A 25888-nucleotide genomic window follows, 5' to 3' on the forward strand; every position below is an offset into this window, starting at 1 on the left:
ACGATTTCTTCAGTTTTCCAAACTTAACTATCCACCTTGTCCTTTTAAATAGACAAAAAAGGAGGAGGAATAACAGGTAGAGAAAAAATACTCAGTATGTTTTAAATCTTCTTTCAGTCAAAATTAAATTTTAATGAATAAAGGTAATTTAGGCATGCAACGCCCCCTGGTGGTTGTTAAAATAACTGACAATTAGTTACTTAAAATACATACTAAGGCTCTTAAAACCGCTTCTATAGGCATACTAGATATTTCACACAGCAATCTCGGAAAACGTAGTCTTTACCGAACTTTGGCCAGCTTCCAATAAACAATGGAGACAATTAATTACTCAACTTTATTTGTAAATAGAAAAACTCACCTGAAGTTTCAGACAGCGCTAGCTTTACTAATTTTAGGCATTCTATAAATGTAAATGACATCTAATTTCTCCAGAAGTTAAAAAAAAAAAAATAAGAGAATTGGATGGGCATATTAAAAAAAAGAGGCCTTTGCCATTGGAAAACGTACCAGGCATTTATGGATACAAAGATTTTAGGCTTATTTAAAAAAAAAGAGAGAGAGTGAAGGAGATAAACTTTATCACTGGAAACATAAGACACTTATTTCTACTGTCTTTAAAATTTTTGTCTGTCAGGGCAATTTTAAATGCCCAAGTGTGGTACCATGTGGCCTAAGTCATTGTACCCCAAAAGGCACAATGTCACCTTCTAAAATAAATCAAGATTTCTCTGGACTGTAACTGCGGACAGCAGGGATATTTAGATGTTTTATATGCCACTGTATAATTACAATCACTTATTTGGTGATTGAGTCACAAGATTCAGAGACGGCAATTACTCTTTAAAATAAAGCATGCTGATGTTTTAATCTATTTTGCCACTTTTAAGGACAGCTTGAAATCAGATCTTGCAACAGTGTTGCAACTGGGCCTGTAATCTGGGCAACACATTTTACAACAAAACCATGAAAATAATGCTTAACCTCTGTAATTATTTTTAAGAAATTTAAATTACTTATATATTAGTATTAATAATAGATGAGTATGGGACCCCTGCTAGACAACTTTGTTGTCATTTATTTGCATATAATTAAGATGCTGCATGCACTCTTACAGCATTATGATACAGATACTGTCTAAAAGCTTTGTTTTAGAGAAAAAGAAAACTGGGGCCTACAGACACCTAAAGAGCCTCAAAGAAATACAACTGGATGAACCATAATAGGAATTGGGAATGTTTATAGCTTAGAAAGATTTATACTTTAAAAGGGGATATGGTAGTTATTTTCAAGTTTTTGAAGGGATGCCATATGAAAGAGAAATAAGGCCAGTTCAATATGATTTCAAGGAGTATCACTATAGCTAAAGAGGAGATACACACAAGATTTTTGTTCTTTTCTCTCAAAATCTTGGAGTGGAGAAGGGCTTTCTAAACATAAACAGAAGCCAGAGGAAAAAAAGATTAAAAAGTTTGAATGTACAAAAATAAAAAAATTTATAAAACAACAAAAAAATTTATTGACCAAGTTAAAAGTAACAACATATTAGAAAAAACAGACTAGGCACAAAACAAGCAAGTTCACAAAATAAGAAATACAAATGGTTTAAAAATTAATACATGAAAAGATGCTCAACCTCACTCATATTCAAAGATGCAAATTTAAAAACACCAAAACAATATATTTTTACCTATCAGACAGACAAAGATGTATTTTTTTCAATCACCTACATAGTGATGGGTGGGAGAAAGAAGAAAAGGACATTCTTATAAATATTACTAAAAATGTTCCCCATGTATAAATATAGGAGTATAAACTGGTAGAATCTCTTTAGAGAGAGTCTCAAAATTAAAACTGGCAACATGCACTGAGGCGGTCATCAGTGTCCTTCACCAAATATTTCTGCCTCTCTGCTTTCCAGGTATGTGGTAGAACGGCGCCTCTCCATTCTCTCTGAATTAGGGGTGGCTATGTGGACTTGTTTTTTCTAAAGAGTAACAAGTGTCGGAGCAGAAGCTTAAGGAGTCAGAGCTGATTTGCTGTATGTCCTTTGCCTTGCCTGAACAATCACGGAAGCACAGAGATGGAGCTTCCCTTAACCTGGGTACCTAAGTGAGGATGATGTAGAAGGGCCCACCAGCTAATCTAATTGGCAAGTGAACTAGAAATAAACCTTTGTTGTTTAAAGACACAGTTTCTTACAGCAGCATAACCAAGCCTAAATGATACATCTATCAAGATTAAAAATGCACATATCCTTTGACACAGCAGTTTTCCACTCCTGGGAATCTCTTCTGCCAACATACTTGGGTGTAGGCAAAATTTGTATGCACAAAATTTTTACTGCAGCAGTTTGTAAAAACAAGACCCTAAGATCTGTCAAAAAAGGACTGATTAGAGATCATGGTACAAAATACTATGCAGTCGTTGTCGTCTTTTTTTTTTTTTGGGGTACGTGGGCCCCTCACTGTTGTGGTCTCTCCCGTTGCGGAAGACAGGCTCTGGACGCACAGGCTCAGCGGCCATGGCTCACGGGCCCAGCCGCTCCGCGGCATGTGGGATCTTGCCGGACCGGGGCACGAACCCGAGTCCCCTGCATTGGCAGGCGGACTCTCAACCACTGCGTCACTAGGGAAGCCCTATGCAGTCATTTTTAAAAGAAGCAGATCTGCAACGCCTGACATGGAATACTCTCAAAGAGATAAAAACAAAAACACTGATAAAGACGGAGACTAAAATACTATGCTTCATTTGTATAAAAAAAGGTATAAATATACATATGCTTCATATACAATTTCAATTTATAGAAGAACACAAAATGAACTGTTTGTGACCAGCTACTGGTTGTCTCCGGGGAGGGGAACTTTCCATCATAAACCCTTTTTGGTCTGTTTGCATTTAAAAAAAAAATCAAGTATATTTAGAAAAATGTTTTGGTGTAATCCCTATAGAATCCTAGCTGACTTCTTTGTAGAAGGTGACAAGCTGATTCTAAATTATATATGGAATGGCAGGAGACCTCAAAGAGCCAATCTAAAAACAGAACAAAGTAGAATTTACCTGCCCCAATTTCAAAACTTACTACAAAGTAACAATAATCAGTGTAGTAATGGCATAAGGATAGACATACAGATAATAAAAAAAAAACCCTGAAAGTCCAGAAATAAACCCATGTGTTTACGGTCAACTCATTTTCTACAAAGGTCCCAAGACCATTCAATGGGAAAAGAAGAGTCTTTTCAACAAATGGTGCTGGACTGCTATATTTAAAATAGAGAACCAACAAGGACCTACTGTATAGCACAGGGAACTCTGTTCAATATTCTGTAACAACCTAAACAGGAAAAGAATTTGAAAAAGAGTAGATACAAGTATACCTATAGCTGAGTCACTTCGCTGTGCACCTGAAACTAACACAACATTGTTAATCAACTCTACTCCAGTATAGAAAAGAAAAAGAAAAGGCCACCTATGGTACAGGAGAGAACTCTGCAGCAACAACACAACAGCCCAAATGGTGATGGGACATCTGGACTGCCACATGCACAGGAATGAAACTGGACCCTTATCTCATACCATTACACAGAAATTAACTCAAAATAGATGAAAGACCAAAATTTAAGCTCTAAAACAATAAAACTCTCAGGAGAAAACACAGGGGTAAATCCTGATGACCCTGGATGTGGCAAATGATTCTTAGATATGACAGCAAAAATATAAATAATGAAAGGAAAAAGATAACTTGGGCTTCAGCAAAATTAAAAACTTGTGCTTCAGGGACACTATCAAAGTGACAGGATAACTCACAGAATGGGAGAAAATAGTTGCAAATCATATAAGGGACTTATATCTAGAATATACAGAGAACTCATACAACTCACTAATAAAAACAAATAACCCAATTAAAGAATAGGCAAAGGAAATAAACAGGCATTTCTCCAAAGAAAATATACAAATGGCCAGTGAGTACATGAAATGATCCTTGACATCATTAGCCATCAGAGAAATGTAAATCAAAACCACAATGAGATACCACTTTACAGCCACTAGGATGGCAAGAATCAAAGAAAAAAGCAACTGTGGTGAAGGATGTGGAGAAATCAAAACTCTCGCACATTGTTGGTGGGAATGCAAAATGGTGCAGCCACTGTGGAAAACAGTTCATTCCTCAAATGGCTAAACACAGAGCTACCACAGGACCCAACAATTCTACTCTTATGTGTATACCTACACATATGTGTATACATATGTCCACACAAAAACTTGTACACAGATGTTCACAGCAGCATTATTCACAATAGGCAAAAGCTGGAAACCACCTAAATGTCCATGAACTGATGAATGAATAAACAAAATGCAGTATATCTATACAATGGCATAATGGGCCATCAAAAGGAATGAAGTCCTAACACGTGTTACAAGGTGGATGAGCTTTTAAAACATTATGCTAGGTGAAAAAAGCTAGTCACAAAAGACTACATATTATGTAGTTCCTCTTATATGAAATGTCCAGAATATGTAAGTCTACGGCGACAGAAGGTAGATTAGTGACTACTTAGGGCTGAGGGTGGAGGTGATGGGATAGGAGGTGATAGATAAAGGGTACAGAGCTTCTTTTTGAAGTGATGAAAATGTTCTAATATTGGTTGTGGTGATGGTTACACACATGTGACTATACTAAAAATCACTGACTTGTAACACTGTAAATGACTGATGAACTTTATCTCAATAAATGTTAAAATAATGACTAAGACTTTTTAAAAGTAAATTAAAAGAATGAAATATTCGTACATGCTAAAATAAAATGATCTTAAGATGTTAAACAAAAAATGTACATAATATATCCCCAAAGAGTATGTTTATGTTATACATACTGTGGAGTATGTACATATTATGTAATGCCACATATATGTATTTATGTATACCCATATACATATATATTGCATTCCCATTAAAAAAAAGTGTGTGAGACAGAGAGAGAGAGTAATTATCAAGGGAAGGAGGATCAAGAACTGCTAATGGAGATTACCTCTGATAATTAAACAGTGGGATGGCTGGGGGAAGGGACAGGTCAGGGGTCAAAAGGAGACATTTTTATTGTATCTTCCCTTTTTTGGGTTAAATTTCTTTTACCATATGGATATGTTATTTTCATTAATACTTGTAGAAAATTCAGTTTAACATAGGAAATAACTTGCTAGTAGGCAGAACTCTTCAGAAATGGAATGTGCTGCCTTAGGAGGCAATTTCTCCCTCAGAAAGCACGCAGTACACAATGGGTTTACGCTTGACAGGGGTCCTGCAGGACCAACTGCTGGATGGGTAAGTGGACTGGATAACGTTTGTTGCAGAGTTCTAGATGAAACAAGTCTCTTCCAGCCTTGAGATTTATTCCAAATTAAAAAGGTAAGTAGTCTTAAGACCAGGAAGAACCTACGAGAAGTAGGCCAGATTCGAAAGGAAAAAAATTCTTTAAGTGGTTTGAAGTCAAGCTTAACTACTGAGTTAATTTAATGTGACCTCAATGTCAACATAGTGAGTCAACGTTCGAAAAAAGGCATTTCCAATCAGCAGGTGAATCAGAGTCAAAGTGCAAATTTTAAAATTTAAATTAATTTCTAGTTCCTTTTGAAAAGAATATCTAGCCCCCTCAAGTTTTGTCATGATTAGCATTTTTATTAAATCTCATTAAATAGAAAGGTGTTGTGATTTGGAGGGAAGTACTGCTGAAAAAAATGACAAGGAGGGGCTTCCCTGGTGGCGCAGTGGTTGAGAGTCCGCCCGCTGATGCAGGGGACACGGGTTCGTGCCCCAGTCCGGGAAGATCCCACATGCCGCGGAGAGGCTGGGCCCGTGAGCCATGGCCGCTGAGCCTGCGCTTCCGGAGCCTGTGCTCCGCAACGGGAGAGGCCACAACAGTGACAGGCCCGCGTACAGAAAAAAAAAAAAAAAAAAAAAGACAAGGAATGTGAAAGTCCAAGAAGCTAATTTCCTCTCATACATTTTCTTATTTGTATTTCTATTTTAGGTTTAAAGTCATAGTTGCTGTTTGACAATGTAATGGGACCATAAATATAACTGGAAGAAAAAGTATTAAAGTATCATTAAAAATGCTTATTACTTTAGCTAGATCAATGCCATAGATGCTTTCTGTAGCGATAATGGAGAAGATGAAATCATTTTTGGCAGCAATGTTAGTTTGGTAAGAGCCTCTGGCAACTGTAACAAAACACAGACCACAGGCCACTGCCCCCAATCCCCTACCATGAAAACTGGTTTGAATGAGTGGAGCATTTGTTCTCCACATCTACAGAAGTTTCCAGTGTTACAAAAAGCAAACTTCTACGAATGGGGGGAGGACACCAGAAAGTCTCAGAAGACAGTGAATGATTAAGGACTAAAGTATAATTTACTTCCTTTACAGGGGATGATGGTGATAGACTTGGTGCTGCGATGAGCAGGGTCCCGAAAGAAGTTTCATTAACTGTCCTCTTTTTTCATTCTATAGCAGAGGGCGTATGAAACAATAGATCTTTAAAAAGAAATTCTCATTTTTGAAATTTTTATTGTAGTATATTTATATTTCAAATGTTAAATGATAAATAAATGAAAAATAATGCGTTTTGTTTACCACATTTATTTAGGCACGTTCTCGCCTCAATTTGAGAAAAATATTTTCCCATGATTCTAGTACCCGGCTTAACTTGCTCTTCTACTCTGAAACAGTATGATTCAGGAGCTTTAGAAAGATCAATTTCACTGCAGGAGGCAGGGATATTTCTTTTCTCTTTATTACCCACACCACACAAATTAGAGTTCAGAAAAGATCCTTACTTAAATATCAGTATTATTTGGGTCACCTCATTTAGTGCTGTGTAAACTGTAAAGCATTACACATGTATAAGTTAACATCGCAAGAGATGCATTTTGCTGGAAAGAACAGTCCTTTGATTTGACTAGAACCAAGTCAATGAAACACTAGATCAAGATTTTGACACTGGATGATACAGAAATCTTGGTCAACACCAGTTCCACGTTAAACAGAAGGAAATGAGATAAGAGGTTGCAGAACAGCACCCACCCCAGTACCGTGTGCACATGCAGATAACACAAGGGTACACAGCCATACGAATGTTAGGAAATTCCTTACATAGGTAGGTACGCTTAAAGAAAGTGATCATGGTTGTTATAGCTGTTTGGAGGTTGTTCAGTAAAGAGAAATAATTTGAGTGGCCCATTCTGGGGAAACCTGTTTTTTTTTTGTAGGCTTTGAGCTCTCAAAACAGATCCCTTATTCATTAGCAAAGCTTTTTTTACCTTCAGGTGTCTTTATAAGGTCTTCCGGGACTTCCCTGGTGGTCCAGTGGTTAAGACCCTGCTTCCACGGCAGGGGGCACGGGTTCGATCCCTGGTCGGGAAACTAAGATCCCGCATGCCACGCAGTGCGGCCAAAAATAAAAGAAAAAAATAAAAAGGTGCTTCCTACATCTACCAAGGTTATTACTTTATTGTTTCAAGTTATTTCAAATTATAGCTATATATTATCTATATTGTGATTTCTTTTGTGATAGCTGCCTGTTTTTATTTATTTTTATTGAGTGATCTTCTAGTTCCATGCTTCTCAAACTGAGGCATACACAGCCCCTACAGTGGTGCACCAGGGGTTATATGAAGGTACAAGATAAACCTGAAGCATCTTTCCAGAGGGTTTATTTTGAAAATCTGGAAAGACAGTGCCATGGGCTCTGTTAACTGCCTACGTGAGAGTCCTGACGCTGCTACTTGTCCTTTGGCTAGGTATTTAACCTATCTGTTCCTAAGTATTTTAAGCTGAAAACAGGAATACTACTAGTGCCTATTTTATAGTTGGTTGTGAGAAATAAATGGGCTTTCAGAACAATGCCTAGCACATTATAAGCTTTCAGCAGGTATTAGCTGTTATATATCTTAATATTAAATTATTCATTTCCCCGTTGAGCAAATATAAGCAATGATGGAGAGACAGGAAATGCTGGGGGGTGGATTCAGATAGGGAGATCAGGAATAGTCTCATTGAAAAGGTAGACTTCTGAGTAAAGACTTGAAGGGAGTGAGGGAGTTAACTGTGGAGTCAGGGAGAAGAGAATTTCAGACAGAGGGAATAGCAAGTTCAAAGGCCCTAAGGTATGCCTTCTATGTTTAAAGAATAGTAGCATGAAGGCCAGCAGGGCTGGAACAGAGTGAGTGAGGTGGTAACTAAAAGGAAAAGAGATGGGGGAGAGGCAGTGGATGGCTGAATGAAATAGGTAGTGATCATGTGCAGAGGAGTCATATGATCTGACTTATGTTTTAAAACTGTATCCCAGTGGATGCTGAGTTAAAACAAGACCATAAGTAGGCAAGGGTGAAAGCAGGTAGGCTACTGCAATAATTCATCTAAGAGATGACAGTAGCTCAGGCCAGAGTGGTGACAATGAACGGGGGTGGTAAGAAAAAAGAATTCTTGATATACTTTGAAGGTTAGAGTTGACAGGATTTATCGTCAAATTAGATGTGAAATATGAAAGAAGGAAGGAGTCAGTGGTATTTCTGAAGTTTCTGGCCTGATTAAGCTGCCATTAATGGAGATAGGAAGAGTAAGTTCGGGGCAATGTCAGAAGCTGTTTCAGACAGAGTAAACTTGGGATGCCTAGTAAACATTCAAATGGAGATGTTAAGTAGGCAGTTAATTAAACTGCTTGAAATTCAGGAAATAAGTCCAGGTTAGAGTTACAAATTTGGGAGCTATTAGCATAGAATAATATTTAAAGTTATGAGGCTGGCTGAGATCATCTAGGGAATGGTAAGGACAGAAAAGAGAGAAGGCCCAAGGATTGAACTCTGAGGCTTTGATCTCACTTCTTTGAACAAAGAAGGGGAAGAACAAAGAAGTGAAAGGTCAGAGAGATGAGGGAGAACCACCAAAGAATAAAAGGAGAGGTGGAATCCTAGTGTATTATCCTATAGTAAGTCAAATGAACAAAATGTTTCACAGAGAAGAAGGTGCTTGACAGCGGCAAACGCTACTGATACAGATCAAGGAAGACAAGGGCTGAAAGACCACTGGGTTTAGTAACGATGCTGTCACTGATGACCTTGACAGGAGCAGTTGTGGCTGACTGCAGTGGGAAAAATCCTGACTAGAGAAGACTCGAGAGAGAATGGGAGAGAAGTTGGAGTTAGCACATTTAAGCAATACTTTATTTTCACACTCCAGTTAGTATACAAATATCTCACATCTACTTTAAACAAAAATTCCCCTTATCAAGTTACCTTCATAAAATAAATTACTCTCTGGGGGTGGTGGTGGGAGGAGGAGAGACACAGGTGAGGGAGATTAAGAGGTATAAACTTTTGGTTATGAAATTCTGAGTCACAAGCATAAAATGTACAGCATGGGGAATATAGTCAATAATTATGTAATATTTTTGTATGGGGACAGATGACAACTAATCATCGTGATCACTTTGAAATGTACAGAAATATTGAGTCACTATGATGTGTACCAGGAACTAATACAGTGTTGTAGGTCAATTATACTTCAAAAACAAACAAAGAGACATCAGATTTGTGGCTATCAGAGGTGGGGGGGGGGCGGAATTAGATGAAAGCAGTCAAAAGGTACAAACTTCTAGTTATAAGATAAATAAATACTAGGGATGTAATGCACAACACAGTAAAGATAATTAACACTGTTGTACGTTGTAAATGAAAGCTGTTAGGAACAAATCCTAAGAGGGACTTCCCTGGTGTTCCAGTGGTTAAGAATCCGCCTTACAATGCAGGGGATGTGGGTTCGATCCCTGATCGGGGAACTAGGATCCCACATGCCGCGGGGCCACTAAGCCCACGTGCCTTAACTACAGAGCCCACGCGCTCTGGAGCCTGCGCACCACAACTACTGAGCTCACCTGCTATAACTACTAAGCCTGTGCGGTATGGAGCCTGCCGGCCACAACTAGAGAGAAGCCTGCACGCTGCAACAAAGAGCCCAGGTGCCACAAAGAAAGATCTCGCGTGCCGCAACTAAGACACGATGCAGCCAAAAAAATAAATATTCAAAAAAAAATTTTAAAAAAGAGAATAAATCCTAAGAGTTCTCAGTCAGAAGGAAAACATTTTAAAAATCTATTTCTTTAATATTGTATCTATATGAGATGATGGATGTTCAGTAAACCTACTGTGGTAATCATTTCATGATGTACATATGTAAATCAAATTATTATGCTGTACACCTTAAGCTTATGCAACGCTATATGTCAATTGTATATCAATAAAACTGGAAGAAAAAAATTACTCTCCATTTAAGAATCAGTAACTAACCAAACACAGGAAATCTACTATTTTGTTGGAAGGAGAGGAGAAGAAAGGACTTTGAGGGAAGAACAGGAATTAAGTATCAGTGGAAAAAAATACTGTTATATTAAAAATAATTTACTGCCAAAACTAAACAAAAATGGTTCCAGTTTAGTCACAGATATATGGAAAATAAAGTCTCAGCACAATTTCTAGTGAAATCAGAATCACCCATGGAGCTTTAAAACACACATGGGCACCCATGCACACGTGCACCCAGGCTTCACCATTAAGAAGCTCTAATTGAGCAAGTGTGGACTGAATCTGGGCATTTTTATGTTTTGAAAGCTTCGTAGGTGATTACAGAATTTGAAAGCACCACAGCCTAGCTTGGGTTGTGAATCACTAGAATATAATTGTTTAAAACATAAAATAAACCAAAACAATCAGGCTCCTCTAAGAAACTCAGCAGTAAAATCACTACTTTTAGAAATTCTAAAAACGACAAGTGGTACTAATAGTAGTAGGAGGCTACATGCTGCATGGGGGTGATACAGTATTTTCCAATCTATAATACTTGGAACAATTCATTGGCGATATAAGGATGACTGAGATACATCCTTACTCTAAAGGACTCCAGCTAATTTACAAAACCTGAGTCAATAGTCAAGACAAACATCCTCTCCTTTTTTTATCTGAATGAATTTAACAGTTTCCTACGGAAGATTAAATAACTTAAGGGGTCAGATAAAATGTGATATGATAGAAATTATCTCTAATTGAATTAATATAGATATAATTTAGTATTACACCAATATTAACTAGCCTGTTCCAGAAAAGGACAATCAAGATAGATTTAAAACTAATGTTTTCATTCACAATTCCGAACAAAGAGAAAGGTTGCACTAACTGATGTTTAAGGGAGACTGAAAGAAATAAGTACCAGGAACAGGATTCAAATTTCTCTTTGAGTTATTCAAGAATTCACAGCAATTTAAATTTTGTTATAAAATAAGACAAGTAATGTTGTATTAGAAAAATGAAGAACAGAGAATTCTTCTGGTCAAAGAAGGCAGATTTACTATATTAGTTCACTAATCTCTTATTAAAATGTTTTTATGAATTTTTATTTGAAGAAAATTTAAGGGGAAAATCTGCATCACTACAGGTGACAGAGTTACTGAAAAGAAAGTTTTATAAACGATAAGAAAACAGACAAATCAAGAGTTGATTATTCTGAAGATCTGATAAGGCTACCATTCAAGCTTCAAGTTATAAGATAAAACTGATATTCAAAATTTATATGAACACTCTCAAAGGTTCTTAAGATAGTATTATTTCAGGCAACATTTAAAAGATAAAATAATGGTGATATCCACTTCTGCAGTGAAATCAAATGTACACCAATTAAGCCCAGAATGGAAAATGATCCCATTGCCAATATTATTATTACCTTGTGTGTAGGCAGCATCATCAGATCCCATACTCAACTTCCGTGCTTCACTTATTCTATCCACATGTGCTAAAGCAGGGTCCGTGAGGTGCTGAATATTCTCTGTTTCTACATAATGATCAGGATGGTTCAGCAGATTTGTAAGTTCAAAGGTAGGGGACACCACCCCTGGTGAAACTGCAGGGGGTTTATTGGGAGAAACGGTAATTTTGAAAGTATATTTTGTATTGGGTTGAGTGACCACCACTCGAGGAGAAGTTGCAGAGTTATTGCCTATTGCTCGACTTTTGGGAGGGTGGTGATGAATAAAGGCAGGCCCCATGCTCACTTGCCCGGACATGTTCCTGGAGGCAGCAGATGCTCCAGAGTTTGTGGATATGAAGAGAGTGGGCTGATTCCGCATGACCTGCTCATCTCCTGTGGTGGCATTAGCTGAAATATAGACCTTAGGTTGACTACGGGACATCACCTCATCGGTATTTGGGGGACTGGCAGCTATGTAAACAGTGGGTTGATTTCTGTTTAAGGTCTGGCTGTTGACCGAAGAGGAACTGCTGGAGGTTCGAGGTCCAGAAGAACGCAGTTTCGAAGAACTGCTTCTTTGCGGGGGTTCAAGTTTGATTTCAATCTGGTTTTTCCGAGGTCCTGTTGAAATATTCTGAATGTTATATTGGCTATGGGCAGAAGACTGTGAGCTACCAGACGAATGAATTGTTGGTGGCTGTGGAGTAGTAGGTGAACTGATGGGCATGTAGACGTGAGAGGTCTGGTGGCCTTGCTGATTTGGCTGCTGGGCTGAGGTATGTGGCAGAGGATTAGATGCAGGATATGTAGTCCAGGGACCAGGTTGTGAAGGTTGATAAACTTGTTGAGGGTTCATGGGATTAAACTGAGATACCCAGCCAGAATGCTGTTGTGTCTGTCGAGTTGTACCACTAGGAGTTGTAATGTAGGGCCTAATATAGATAGAATTTCCCTGTGGACTGTTAAGTACAGGTGGAGGTACACCATGTATGTGCAAAGATGTAGGAGTATTACGACCAGTCTGGATATTTGGGGCTAAAGTTACCATAATGGGATTAAATCTTGGAGTTTGTTGAGAAAGGTTAGATGTTCCTTTGCTGCCTAAGTGAAATCCAAGATGTGGTGCTGAATTTGAAGCACCAGATGTACTGGACATTCCAAAAACATTAAAGCCTTGAGGAACTTGAGCTGGTGCTGTCTGTGGCTCCTGCTGAAATAGTTCATTATTGGACTGACCACCTTGAAGTTGTCCATCACTAATGCTGTGCGTTAGAGTCCTACTTCCATTCATTCTATTTCCTTCTCTTCCATGGTGGTAAACATTCTGTGACTGCAAGTCCAAGTTGAGAGAAGTCATGTGATTGCGTAGACCAGAAATTCCAGAATCATCCGAAAAATTCAAGTCTCCTTCACCGTAAAGATACCTTGTACTCTCCTGAGAGAGAACTGCACAGCAGGCATCCAGGTTATTATTATTCTATAAGACGAAATAAAAACAGCTTGTGTTAACAACCAGAAGCCAATGCATATACTCTCATCACTACTTAAATATTACACGATTAACAAGAGATTATTTAATACAATTATAACAGATACACTTGAGCTCTTTTACTTGAGAAGAACTAGTATTTATGCAAATAGTTGAATTAAAAATCCTCACTACTAATGTAATGGAAAAGTTCTCTAACTAGCAATAGCTAAAAGTGAACAAAGTCAGTATTCTGTTTTAGGAGTTATTTTATAGTAAAATGGATTCATGCAAATATAGTAAAATTACAACTTAATTAAAAATGCAGTTTGAATTTTGAACAAAATATAAGCATTCAACTTAAGCATATAATATTGTATAATTAATATTTTGCATATTCATGTGCTATGTAATTCTTTTAAACCAATGACCTTTTAAAAACTATTATTTGTGGTATTTAAATTAAAAAGTTCTAAAATTCATAACAAAGGCATTACAATTCCTTATGTGCTTCCTCTTGTGTTAAAAACAAACAAGCCACATACATATACATATGTAAGATCAAGGTAGCCTCCAGAGTAACTGAGATCACATCTTTGCCTTTAGATAGCATCATATAATTCTACTCCAGAGAAATGAAAAACAAAACAAAACAAAAAAACAATTAGACTGTTTCTAAAGAATTCTCAAAAGAAACTACTTATAAATTATCCATAAAAATATTTACTGAACACCTACGATATGTACATCATTCTGTTTGAGACTGTGGAAGACTCAAATGATGTATAAAACCAGACTTTTCCCTAGAAGAGCTTGCAACTCAATTAGGGAGACAAACCATGGATTTATGAAAAGGTAACATTATTGAAACATGAATATATGTCAAATAATAAGTGGTATTGAAGTTCAACAGAGAGTTAATACCGTAGGCTACCGCAGAAAGGACTGTGTTAATGAGGGAGGTATAATCTCATGGGTTTCACAGTATATGTAGGACTTGGATAGGAAAAAAGGCATTCCTGGTGAAGGGAATGGCATGCCTAAAGACAGACATAAATGTGATAGTAAGGAAGAGTATGTTCTAAACAAGGTGACTGGAGCAGATCTGGCTGGAGTTAAAGGTTTGTATTGGAAATTTTGTGGAACAAATTGTTAGAAAAGCAGATTGGGGTTAAATAATTGGGGCTTGTTAAAAATGAGTTATACTAGAGTTTGGGCTTTAATACAGGCAATGGGGAGAGCCACTGAACATTCATTAACAGAGAAGTGAAGACACAAAGGGTGTTTGGGGAAGATAAAGAACTCCACTGATACTTAAGATGAAGAGGAAAGGAAAACTTTTTGCCAAGAAGATCGGTTAGAAGATATGAAATAATGACTGATGGTGGAAACAAATTATGAAAGACTACAAATAAACAGTCAACACAATTTGGCTATAAGGGAGAAAGAGAATTCAAAGACAGCTGGAAGACAAAGAGCCTGACAGAAAGGGGACAGTTTTAGACATAAAGAGGATGAATATAGCCCAGTTAAAATGTCTACAGGTGGTTTGACATGAGATAAAATCTTATTAGAGAAAATGGAACTAAAAGGCATCTCGAAGTCTTGTTAAGAAATGGTAGTCCACAGTTTGACCAGATAATACGAAAGAAAAGATTAGTGAGCAACGTTTGACTTTTTTTCTTCCCCAAACGAACACTTCAAATCTCTCATGCTATAAAAATCCTTTTATCCTACACATAACTCTGAATTGATATATACTAGTTTTTCAAAGAAAATTTAAAAATTCATCACAATCTTTATCAATTGATTACTCCTTATCATAGTTAGACCTTATCTTTTGCCAAACCTAACTGATGCTTTTTGCTTCAAGCTAAGTTTATTGCTATTCTTAGTAAATTCTTCTCCCTCCTAAGTCAAAGCTCACAAAGACCTCTTCTTCTCATCTCCTTTGCCGACATTCCCAAATTAAAATGTATATTCCCTACTAAATCCAATCCCACACTTCCTTTTTAAAAGCTGATACTCCCATTTAAAAAGTCTTCTTCTCTAATTCTCTTGAGCTCTCAAAAATCCTTTCAATTCTTTATAATCTCTCATTATTTAATATGTCCTAGTCCCAGCTATGCCATAACTCACGTGCCCTTAGGTTTTTTACTCTCTACAGACATTAGTTTCTTATCAGCAAAACATAAAAGAACTTACAGGGATTTTACAAGTCTACAATAGGATAAAAGGAAACGTACCTTTTATTAAACATTTTATTTTGGAAAATTTTAAACACATATGAAAATAGTAAATATGACAAACTCTCCTATATGCATCATGCATCTTTTAAAATATCAATATATGGCAAATCTTTCTTCATCAAATGTGTAAGCCCCAGCTGCTCCCTTCATCAAGCTAGATCAAGCCTGACATTATTTAATTTCCATCTGTAAATATTTCAGTATGTATCTTAAAACATAACCACAGTGCCATTATCATACCCTAAAATAATCAACACTTAAGATCGCATAATATCCAAATAGTGTTAAAGTCCCTTGATTGTCTCATAAGTATCTTTTTAGTTAGTTTAAATCGGGATCTAAGCAAGGTCCACATATTTCATTTGGTTGATATGCCTCTTAGATTTCTTATAATAATAATTAATCCTCCGCTCTTTCTCAAATTTTCTAAGCCATTTGTTTTTTGAAAAATGATCATTTGTCCAGCAGATTTCCCATCTGGATTAGCTGATTGCACCCTGTGGTATCAATATTTTCTGTATTTCACTGTGAACTAGAAGGTACAACTAGAGGTATGCGCAGGTTCATGTACAAATTGTTAGCAAGACCCTGTATGGGCTTTATTTCATAGTGTATCACACAGGAGGCACAATAATATATCTGCCTGTCTTTTTGTGATCTTAAGGCTGATTGGTAGGTTCTGATGTTGTCACAGCTTGATCCAGCTAATGATTTTTTTGTGTGTGTGTGTGTGTGTGTGTGTGTGGTATGCGGGCCTCTCACTGTTGTGTCCTCTCTCGTTGTGGAGCACAGGCTCCGGACGCACAGGCTCAGCGGCCATGGCTCACAGGCCCAGCCGCTCCGTGGCATGTGGAATCCTCCCGGACCGGGGCACGAACCCATGTCCCCTGCATCAGCAGGCAGACTCTCAACTACTGCGCCACCAGGGAAGCGCCAGCTAATGATTTTTATCAGCCAATGATAATCACTGTTTAGAAACTTTATCTCATTAGGGGTTTCAAAATGGTGCTATTGGTGATATTCCAAATATAAGATTCCTTTCTCATGTATTAGCTGCAATTCTTCCTCATAGAACTTGATCTCTTTAACTATTTACTTACTCTTTGCACAGAAGAGGCAGGATAAATAAGTTCTCTTTACTGGCTTTTAGAATAATGAATTGGTGCCCTAGCAACTTCCAAAGGTGACACTTATTTTCAGTATCATTATAAACTCCTGTATCTTTAACATTTTGATATGTGTCAACTGATTGTGGTCATTATATCCTATCTTCAGCCTAGTGGGAATGACTCCAAGTTGGCTCCTGTGTACATATGACACGAGCCCATTAGTCTTTCATAGCTTCCTTGCTTTCTAATATGACAAGATGTCTAAGATCATCTTGTACACATCTTATCCCAGACCTGGGACCAGCTGTTTCTCAAAGAAGCCCTGGCTACTTTTAGTGGGAAACTGTATAGGACTCCCTTTAAGTGTATCAAAAGAGATGGGATGAGTTTTTAAAAGGTTGAAAAATCACTGCTTTTTTATATATATACAAATGTGCATTCTTTTCAAAACCACAAAAGAGTCTGAATCATTATTTTCAGTTCATCTTTCATTTTTCTCCAAGCTTCTTGCACAGAGACATTACAGATAATATCAAAGTATACACTATAATCATCCTTCTCAAACTCTGATTCATTCACTCTTTCAACCGATATTTACTGAGCATCCCAGTAGGATGTAGAAAGGAATATAATCGCTGCTCTTAAGGATCTCACAGTCCAGTGGAGGAGATTAATGTGTATGCAAATAAATATAATGTACAATGGTAGGTGTTTTAATAGAAATATGAATAAGGATTATGGGTGGAGAGCACCTGAGAAGGCTTCAATTAAGGATATGGTAAGTAACACAACATATTACTTTGAAAAGAAATAGCAATTTTTATTTATTTATTTATTTATTTTTGCGGTACGCGGGCCTCTCACTGTTGTGGCCTCTCCCGTTGCGGAGCACAGGCTCCGGATGCGCAGGCTCAGCGGCCATGGCTCACGGGCCCAGCCGCTCCGTGGCATGCAGGATCTTCCCGGACTGGGGCACGAACCCGTGTCCCCTGCATCGGCAGGCGGACTCTCAACCACTGCGCCACCAGGGAAGCCCAAGAAATAGCAATTTTAAACTTACAGATTTAATCGTCATATTAAAAGAATTAAAAACTAGTGAAAATTTCAGTTAAAAAAATTAAAGTGTCAACTATGCAATATTTTTACACTATTCTAAGTTATGATTTAATTACCAAATTTTAAAGATATGAATTACATCCACTGATAACATAGCTATCTTAGAGAATCCACAGCACAAGGAAATGATGTGAGTAGTTCCCAAAAGAGGGGGCTGAACAGTAAACAAAGTCAGGAAGAGAACAGAGGATAGATATTTCTGTTCTCCTCCTAAGAACATGTATACAAAGTGGTAGTGTGACATGATTCTTTAGCTACTAATTTTCAATATTCTATATACTTTTTTTTTTTATCTAGAAAAGTTCTGAACCAGTATATTATAGGGAGGATCCCTCCAGAGAAAAGACAGCCTACCCAACTGAGAAAGGGAGAGTGGCTCTCAAAAGAAAGGCTGTCACCAAATAAGAGGTGTTTATACTACATTTAGAGGTAGCTTATTTGCCGTTACAGTTTAAAAGTAACTCTAAATTTGGGAAAACTTACACCTTAGTTGTATCCCCAGAGGAGCCCTCCCCATTCCTTGCTTGTCACATTTGTGTTATATCAGCTAAAAGGGACATTATTCGAATGATTAGCAACTCAATTTAAAGAGAGTTGGGTGTTGGGAAGCATGCCATACGGAGGTTTGTATTTGTAAAACCAGATTAACACAGTGAAAGTTGATACTACTGGGGGCCCAAAAGAAATTCTAAATCATCTATTTTCTATTTTTTGGTAAAGTTGAAAACATGTTTACTTATTTTATTTTTTAAAAAACTAGGTAATTCATTTACAAAGATCAAAACAATATTAAAAGATACACGCTGAGAAGTCTCACTCCCATCTGGCCTGTTCCTCCTTGCCCACCATGGGTAACCATCTTTTATTAACTTTGTTTTTAATCCTTCCAGTATTTCCTCATGCAAACAGGGGCAGACGTACATACATGTGAATATTTATTTATAGATGTATTTACATACATCTATATATACTGCTCTACATTTTTTTTTTTAACTTAATATATCCTGAAGATCATACTGTAAGAGTTTCTCTCTCCTCCCTCCCTCCCCACCCCCTCCATGTTCTGGACAGTTCTTTCAGTAGCAAATCTTATACAATCTTATTGAAGAACCTATATATAATATTTTTGTAGTTTTCAATGATTCACTGAACATTCTCAGTATAGTCTTATCAGAAAATGCTATTTGAAAAATTAGGAAGAGGTACCTGAGTTCTAGGGGAAGACACCTTCCCCTATCTCTGCTTCTTCCCATACTTTCTTTAGCTTCTGACTCCATTTTTATTACCCTTTTTTCCTCTTTCATTTCGCTGCACATCCGATATCAACAAATATGGACTATTGATTCATTCACCAAATATTCATTATGGGCCTTCCACTATTATTACTGTTATTCGTATTGGTTGCTAACATTTATTGAGCACTCATTATGAATCAGGTATCCTTAGTTGCTTTCCTGCATTATCACATTTAACTCTCTGTGAACTTTCTTTATTCCCATTGTACCCCTGAGGAAAATGGGGGTCAGAGAGGTTAATTCAATTGCTGCTAATAACTGTCAAATCTTGAACTCAAGTCTCTATCAGGAAAATATATACTATTTGTTATTATTTAAATTTTTAAATTTATTTCCCCCTAGCTTTAACTGAGGTATGATTGATAAATAAAAATTGTATATATTTTGGTTGTACATGATGTTTTTTAAAGGTATACAATGTGATGATTTATTATACATATACATTGTGCAATGGTTACTACAATTAACACATCCACCACTTCACAGAGTCAACTCTTCTTTCCTTCCTTCCTCCATCCCTCCCCCAACTCTCCCACCCTGGCTTCTTTCTTTCTTTTTTGGTGGTAAGCATACTTAAGATCTGTTCTCTTAGCAAATTTCAAATATACAATACAGTATTATTAACTCAAAACATATGCTCTTAAACAATATACCACAGAAAGAGCCAGACGTGTTTGGAGAATTCCAATCAGTTGAGGATGATTATAGCATAGGGTGTGAGGGAGGAGGGACTGGGTAAGAGATCATGCTGCAGAAGAAGGCACGATTTTAGATCACAGACCTAGTATGTCCTAGTCAAGATATATAAACTTTACTCTGAAGGGTATGGGGAACAACCATGAGGTTTTTAAACAGGTAAATATGATAAAACCTGCATTTAAAAAGACATTTCTAGCAGAAGTGAGGAGGATAGACAGGAGCGACCAAAGCTGGGTTAGACTAAAGGTGGGTAGACCAATTAAATGTACAGATAAAAAGATGATAGGGTGTGAACAAAATGTAGTCACTTGATATCAAGTACAGATATTGAGCCTTTAAAGTTTCATATAATTTCAAACTTTAAAAATCATTCATCAAGAATAAATATGTCTGAAACCAAATCACTTTTTTATATCTCCATTTTAACAAGCTGAAAAATAGTTCTTGATAGAAAGGTTTCCAGTTTAATCAAATGAGAAGGTACACTATCACTAACTATTTAGAATTACGGATTTCTAAAATTGTACGTACTAAGAAAAATGTAAAAATTTATTAGATAGTGGTATTAATTGGAAAACTTAAAAATAAACATTTTTCTTCTTTAGAATTGGGACTTCAGGCATTGTCTAGTCAAATTTCCTCATTTTACAAATAAGAAAACTAAAGTACAAAAGAAGGCATATTACTTGTCAAATATGTTTAGGGTGCCCATTTAGGATTAGATCTCAAGTTTCCTGATTCCTTATTTAATGATTTTCTCACTTTCATATGAAGACCTGGAATTTTTAAAAGTTTTGGCAAAATGGGGAAAGGGGGGAGTGAAGCAAGCTCATAGTAAGTGTGGACCATGTATCAATGCTTTATATTGAGATCTCATTTAATCCTCACATCTACTTTACAAGGTAGGTATGATCCATATGACAGATGGGGTACAGAGAGCCTAACAACTTGCTAAAGGCCACATGACTATCAGACACCAAAGCTCATCTCTCCATCACAGTACACTAATGCCAAAGAAGATAAAAGAGTTTTCTTTCAGTGTTTAAAAAAATACCAAGTTTGTATTAATAAATTCAGAAATCATTGAACACTGACCTGTAACATGCACCTGGATACAACAACTTCAGGTACTTCAGGGAATTTTTGTCGCAGGTCATGTAAAACCTGAAAATCAATTTGGTGGCTTCCTTGGGCCATTCGTATATTGCCTGATCAGGACTATTTGTACAGTAGGCAATTCTAGGCCTTAGTGGAAACAGTACTCATCTCTTCTGTCCAAGCATTTTCTGTGAAAGAAAGAAAAAAAACTTTAATGAGAACTGTTATAGAATGAATATTGTTGTGGATTTAAAATTTCAATACAAAAGGGTATGTGCTTTAGTACCTAACATTTAATATAAACTATAAAAATATTATTTAGTCCTATAATGCTGCCCATATAGTTATACTGTCTTTTCAGTTTATAACTACTGGTGGCAAACTTTAAAATGTTCTAATTCCTATGTATTTGTATGCTTTATAATGGCTGTGCCAAAAGGCATTCAAATAAGAAACTGTCAAGGTTGTTTTAAAATGGAAAACTGAGTAACTTTACTGATTTTTTTCTTAATGATCAGAGGACAGTCTAAGGTAAGTAATCTTGTTTATTCTACTTAAAATTTTTAAAGTTTGGATCCTGAAAAAGCTTGGTCCTACAAATAGCTTTGCCTGCTTTGTCTAAAACTGATCTGTGAATCAAAACATTTGATATTTTGCCTTAATTTTCAGATATACTTAATCTTTAAATGTGTAATCAATTCATTCTCAGGGCCTTAGCAGCATTTTATTCCCTCTGTTTCTATAAAATCAGTATTTTAAAAATGCTAATGCTTGGGCCCCAACCCCAGAGGTTCTGATTTAATTGGCTGGGAGCAGCATGAGCGTGTGGATATTTAAAAGCTCCCCGAGTGATTCTAACGTATGGCCCAAGTTGAGAATTACCTAACTTATTTATATTCCTAATATTCCTAATGTAAACCGTGCTTAATCTTGAAAGCCTCTTTGGGATATAAATAGTATAAAGTATATTAAACCTAAATAACATATTAAAATATTTAAAATCATTCCATTTGCATAATAATTAAAATACATTTCATTTTAGTATAAATTTGACAATACGACAATCTCTTTAAAACAAATTTCTTATCTGTAGCATTTCTCTTTTCCATAAGCTTAAATACAAGTCTGTAAACTCTATGAATATAGGAATTAGGTCTCTTTTGTCCATTATTACACACCCAGTGCTTTGTAGACAGTTTTCAGCATAACAGTAGATATTAAAACACTTTTGAGTAAATTTAGTTATGACAGGCCTCCCGAATCCTCAACACAATAAAAGCTCATTGAGATATCATGTTTGGTAAAGACTCTCAAGCTTTTTATTATCATTTGGTTAATTCTTCCTTAATTCTTTTGTCTGTGTGACTTTAGCTTAGTTACATCTCATAGGTAAAAGCACTGCCAAACCAAGTTATCTGCATTACACATTTCTCAAATCTATTTCTAAAACACACACACACACAATTTTTAGCACTCAATGTAGTGTTTCTAGAAAAGGGTTGCAGGAGAAAAGAAAAGTACTGGAAATTAGTAAAGATATTTAAACATAACAATAAAGGGCGATAAACAGGCTACAGTACTGCTCATCTTGAGAAAGCCTCCTTGACTTCACTCCAGCTATCAGCTCATTTATCTGCCCATTCCCTCTTTTGGGCTAAACTCCTTGAAAGGGTGGTTTATACTTTGTCTTCATTTCCTTCCTCTTATCACTTTTAAATCCACCCCAGTCAGGTTTTCATAGTTTTTCTCCACTGAAACTACACTTATCAAAGCTGTCCTGGATCTTCAGGTTGTCAAACTTAACAGTCACTCCTCAGGCCTCATCTCACCAGACCTCTCTGTAGCTTATGAACTAGTCAACCACTCCCTCATTCTTTAAACAATTTCTTCACTTGGCCTCTGAGATTTATACTCTTCTGGATTTCCTCCTACCCACTAGCAGCTCCTTCTCAGTTTTCTTTGTCAGATCCTCTTCCCTTTCGGAACATCTAAATGTTGGTGAGTTATGGAGTTCAGATCTAGGGTTTCTTTTCAATTACACCTACATTCCTCTTCAAGGTAATCTCATCCAAACACACTACTTTAAAGAGAGGCTTTGCAAATCTGTATGTCCAACACCAAGGGAGCTCTCTCTCCCTTGAGTTCCAGACTAATATAGCCAGCTGCCTGCCTCACATATCCTTTTGGATATCTAAAATTCACTTCAAACTTACTATGTCCAAAATTGAACTCTCAATTTTCCCCCATCCAAACCAAACCTTTCCCAGTCTCTTTCATCTCCGTATATGGTACCACCAATCATTCAGTTGTTCCTTCTCACATGCCGTATCTAATCCATTATAAAGTTTCGTTGGCTGTTATCTGCAAAAGAATATTCTGAATCTGACCACTTCTCCCCACCTCTATTACCGCTCTTGTCCAAGCTGCCATCATAGTTCACCTAGACTACTACTGCGAAGGTCTCCTAACTGGTCTCCTCCCTGCCTTAACTCTTTGCTCTACCCCCACCTCCCACTCTATTGAACAGAGTGATCTTTGTGAAAAGTAAATCAGAACAATCATTTCCCCAGCACAAAATCCTAAACAAGGCCCCTGGCTAACTACCACCCCTGGGGCTTTGTCTCCTACCACCATCTTTATTCCCTCAGTTCCAAACTAAGTTCCCTCATACTGGTTACTTTCCAAAGAGAAGCCAATCTCATTCCTCCCTTAGGACTTTTAGACTCCTTGCTCCTTCTGCCTGGAACACTTTTCACTCAGATACTTGCATGGCTTTCTCTCTTACTTCATTAACATATCTGATCAAATGTCACTTCCTCAGAGACTGCTTCCTTGACCAATCTATCTAAAATAATGCCACACTTGTTTCCCTTCCCTCCCTATCACATCCTCATACCTTGCTTTTACTTCATAGCATTTATCAATATCTGACATACCTACCTACCCACCTGCCTATCCCTAAAGCGTTAGCTCCGCAGGATTACGAACTTTGAAGTTCACTGCTGTATCCCCAGGATCTAAGTCAAAGATGTAACATTTGTTGGATGAAATAAAGGTTTTACTGTATGGTTTCTTCATATTTTTTGCTTCTAACATGCATTTCAAATAACCTAGATTGGAAATTTATATACATAATTTGAGGGAGAGGCAAATAAATAAATTCTCAGTCTAATTCAGGACAACCTTTCTTATTTAAAAGTAGATGAATCATGTAAATAAATTTCAACTTATTCTATTGTTAAAACATATACAGAAATTTCTAAAGTTCTTTGAAAAACTCTTATCACACTTGCTTGCTTTCTAATAAAGACTATCAAGTACACAAACAAGAAAATTGTTCAAACGTACAACTGTATTTTAGGGATTCCACTTCCTGTAATGCCTAAGTAGCTCCTACTGGACGAATTCTCTCATGAGCAACTTCTATAACTAGACAACGTATAAAGAGATTGAAGGCAGAAACAGCAAAGGGGGAGTGGTGGTGCTGGGGGTGGGGAGGTGAAGGAAGTCAGTACGTAGAAGAAGTGGACAGCACAGGGTGATTTTCCATTTTTTAAATGGCTTTTAGCCAGACAGCAGGCCTCAGTTGGTTTGCTCAGCTAAAACCCAAACAAGTAAATCCATAGTCTTACTCACTTAATGAACCAAAGGATAGGTCATGTTGTGGCATGACCACAACAGCTGAAAATCTAGCCAGTAAATCATAGAAAGGAGAGAAGCACCAAATTCTGTGTATAAATTCTGCACGTATCTCTGATCCCCAAACTACACATATGCGAGATATTCCAAACAGCCAGGCTAAGGCTAAAATAACAGAACTGACATTTCAGTTTGAAGTTTGAGTTGAGCCAAGTTAACTGCCTACTGAAACAAACAAGTAAGGAAGCAAACCACCAACCAAACATCAATACCCAAACATCAATACTAGAGGAACACAATAGACTCCAGAGTCTCTACAATGTGTCATTCATAATGTCCAAGTTATAAACTAAAATTACTACACATAAGAAACAGGAAAAACTGACCCATTCTTAAGAGAAAGGCAACTAAGGGAGACCAAGCCCAAGATGACCCAGATGCTAGAATTAGCACATAAGGATTTTATAGCAGCTATTTTAACTATGTTCAAGAATGTAAAGGCAAATATACTTGGATTTCTCAGCCAAAAAAAAAAAAGAAAGAAACTATTAAAAAAATGCAAATTCAAGAAGTGAAAAATGTCTGAAATAAAAAAATTCACTGGCTAGATTTAACCACAGATCAGAAATGACAGAAGAAGGAGTCAGTGAACTTGAAGACAAAGCAACAGAAATCATTCTAACCTGAAGAGTGGAGGAAAAAAAAAATGGTTGAGGTAGGGAGATGAACAGACCCTCAGGGACCTGTGAGAAAGAATCGATAACTCTAATATAATATACCTGTAAGTGGAAATCCAGAAGAAAAGGGGAGGGAGAATGGGGTAGAAAAAAGTATTTAATGAAACAGTGGCTAAAAATTTCCCCAAGTTAGTAAATGATATAAATTTACACATCCAGAAGGTCTTGACTGGCTCCCCGGCCATCTTGGAGGTTGCTCTTGGTTGGGCGCCATCCTGCACCTAAGGCAGGAAGGTGGTGGTCACAAAGAAGACAAAAAAGTTGCCTAAGTCAATCAACTCTAGACTCCAGATCAACTCAAGATTCCAACTCCTTATGAAAAGTGGAAAGTACATGCTGGGGTACATGCAGGCTCTGAAAATAAGACAAGGCAAAGTGAAACCTGTCATCCTCACCTACAACTGCTCAGATTGAGGAAATCTGAAACAGAGTATTATGCCATGTTGGCCAAAACTGGTATCCATCTACAGTGGCAATAATGTTGAATTGGGCACAGCATGTGGGAAATACCAAAGAATATGCACAATGGCTATCAATGATCCAGGTGATTCTGATATCATTAGAAGCATGCCAAAACAGATTAGTGAAAAGTAAATCATGCAAAATTTTTCTATAATAAAACTGGCCAGAGCCTGTTTTAAAAACAACAAACAAACAAAAAGATCTTGATCAAGAAGATCAGCAAAC

The 25888-nt window shown here is 37.0% G+C and overlaps 1 protein-coding gene and 1 pseudogene across 5 annotated transcripts in view; one reads left to right on the forward strand and one right to left on the reverse strand.

Annotated features, from left to right (window-relative positions):
• The window catches only part of TAB2 (TGF-beta activated kinase 1 (MAP3K7) binding protein 2), an 86663-nt gene that overhangs the window by 17490 nt on the left and 43285 nt on the right, over positions 1 to 25888 (reverse strand). For 4 of the 5 annotated variants that reach the window (XM_027083732.1, XM_027083706.1, XM_027083726.1 and 1 more), the window contains exons 2-3: positions 20823 to 21013; positions 11768 to 13268 (exon numbers count right to left, since the gene is read on the reverse strand). In XM_027083732.1, coding sequence (XP_026939533.1) covers positions 11768 to 13268; positions 20823 to 20924 — 1603 coding nt within the window. In that variant the 5' untranslated portion in view covers positions 20925 to 21013. Of the gene's footprint in view, positions 1 to 11767; positions 13269 to 20822; positions 21017 to 25048; positions 25065 to 25888 lie in introns of those variants that run through there. The other variant, XM_027083715.1, reaches the window with a different exon arrangement.
• LOC113606350 (60S ribosomal protein L30 pseudogene) lies at positions 24494 to 25845 on the forward strand (annotated as a pseudogene).

This window comes from Aethalodelphis obliquidens, unplaced genomic scaffold (assembly GCF_003676395.1).
Source record: "Aethalodelphis obliquidens isolate GAN/ISIS:26980383/991018 unplaced genomic scaffold, ASM367639v1 scaffold3, whole genome shotgun sequence".
NCBI classification, from domain to species: domain Eukaryota; kingdom Metazoa; phylum Chordata; class Mammalia; order Artiodactyla; family Delphinidae; genus Aethalodelphis; species Aethalodelphis obliquidens.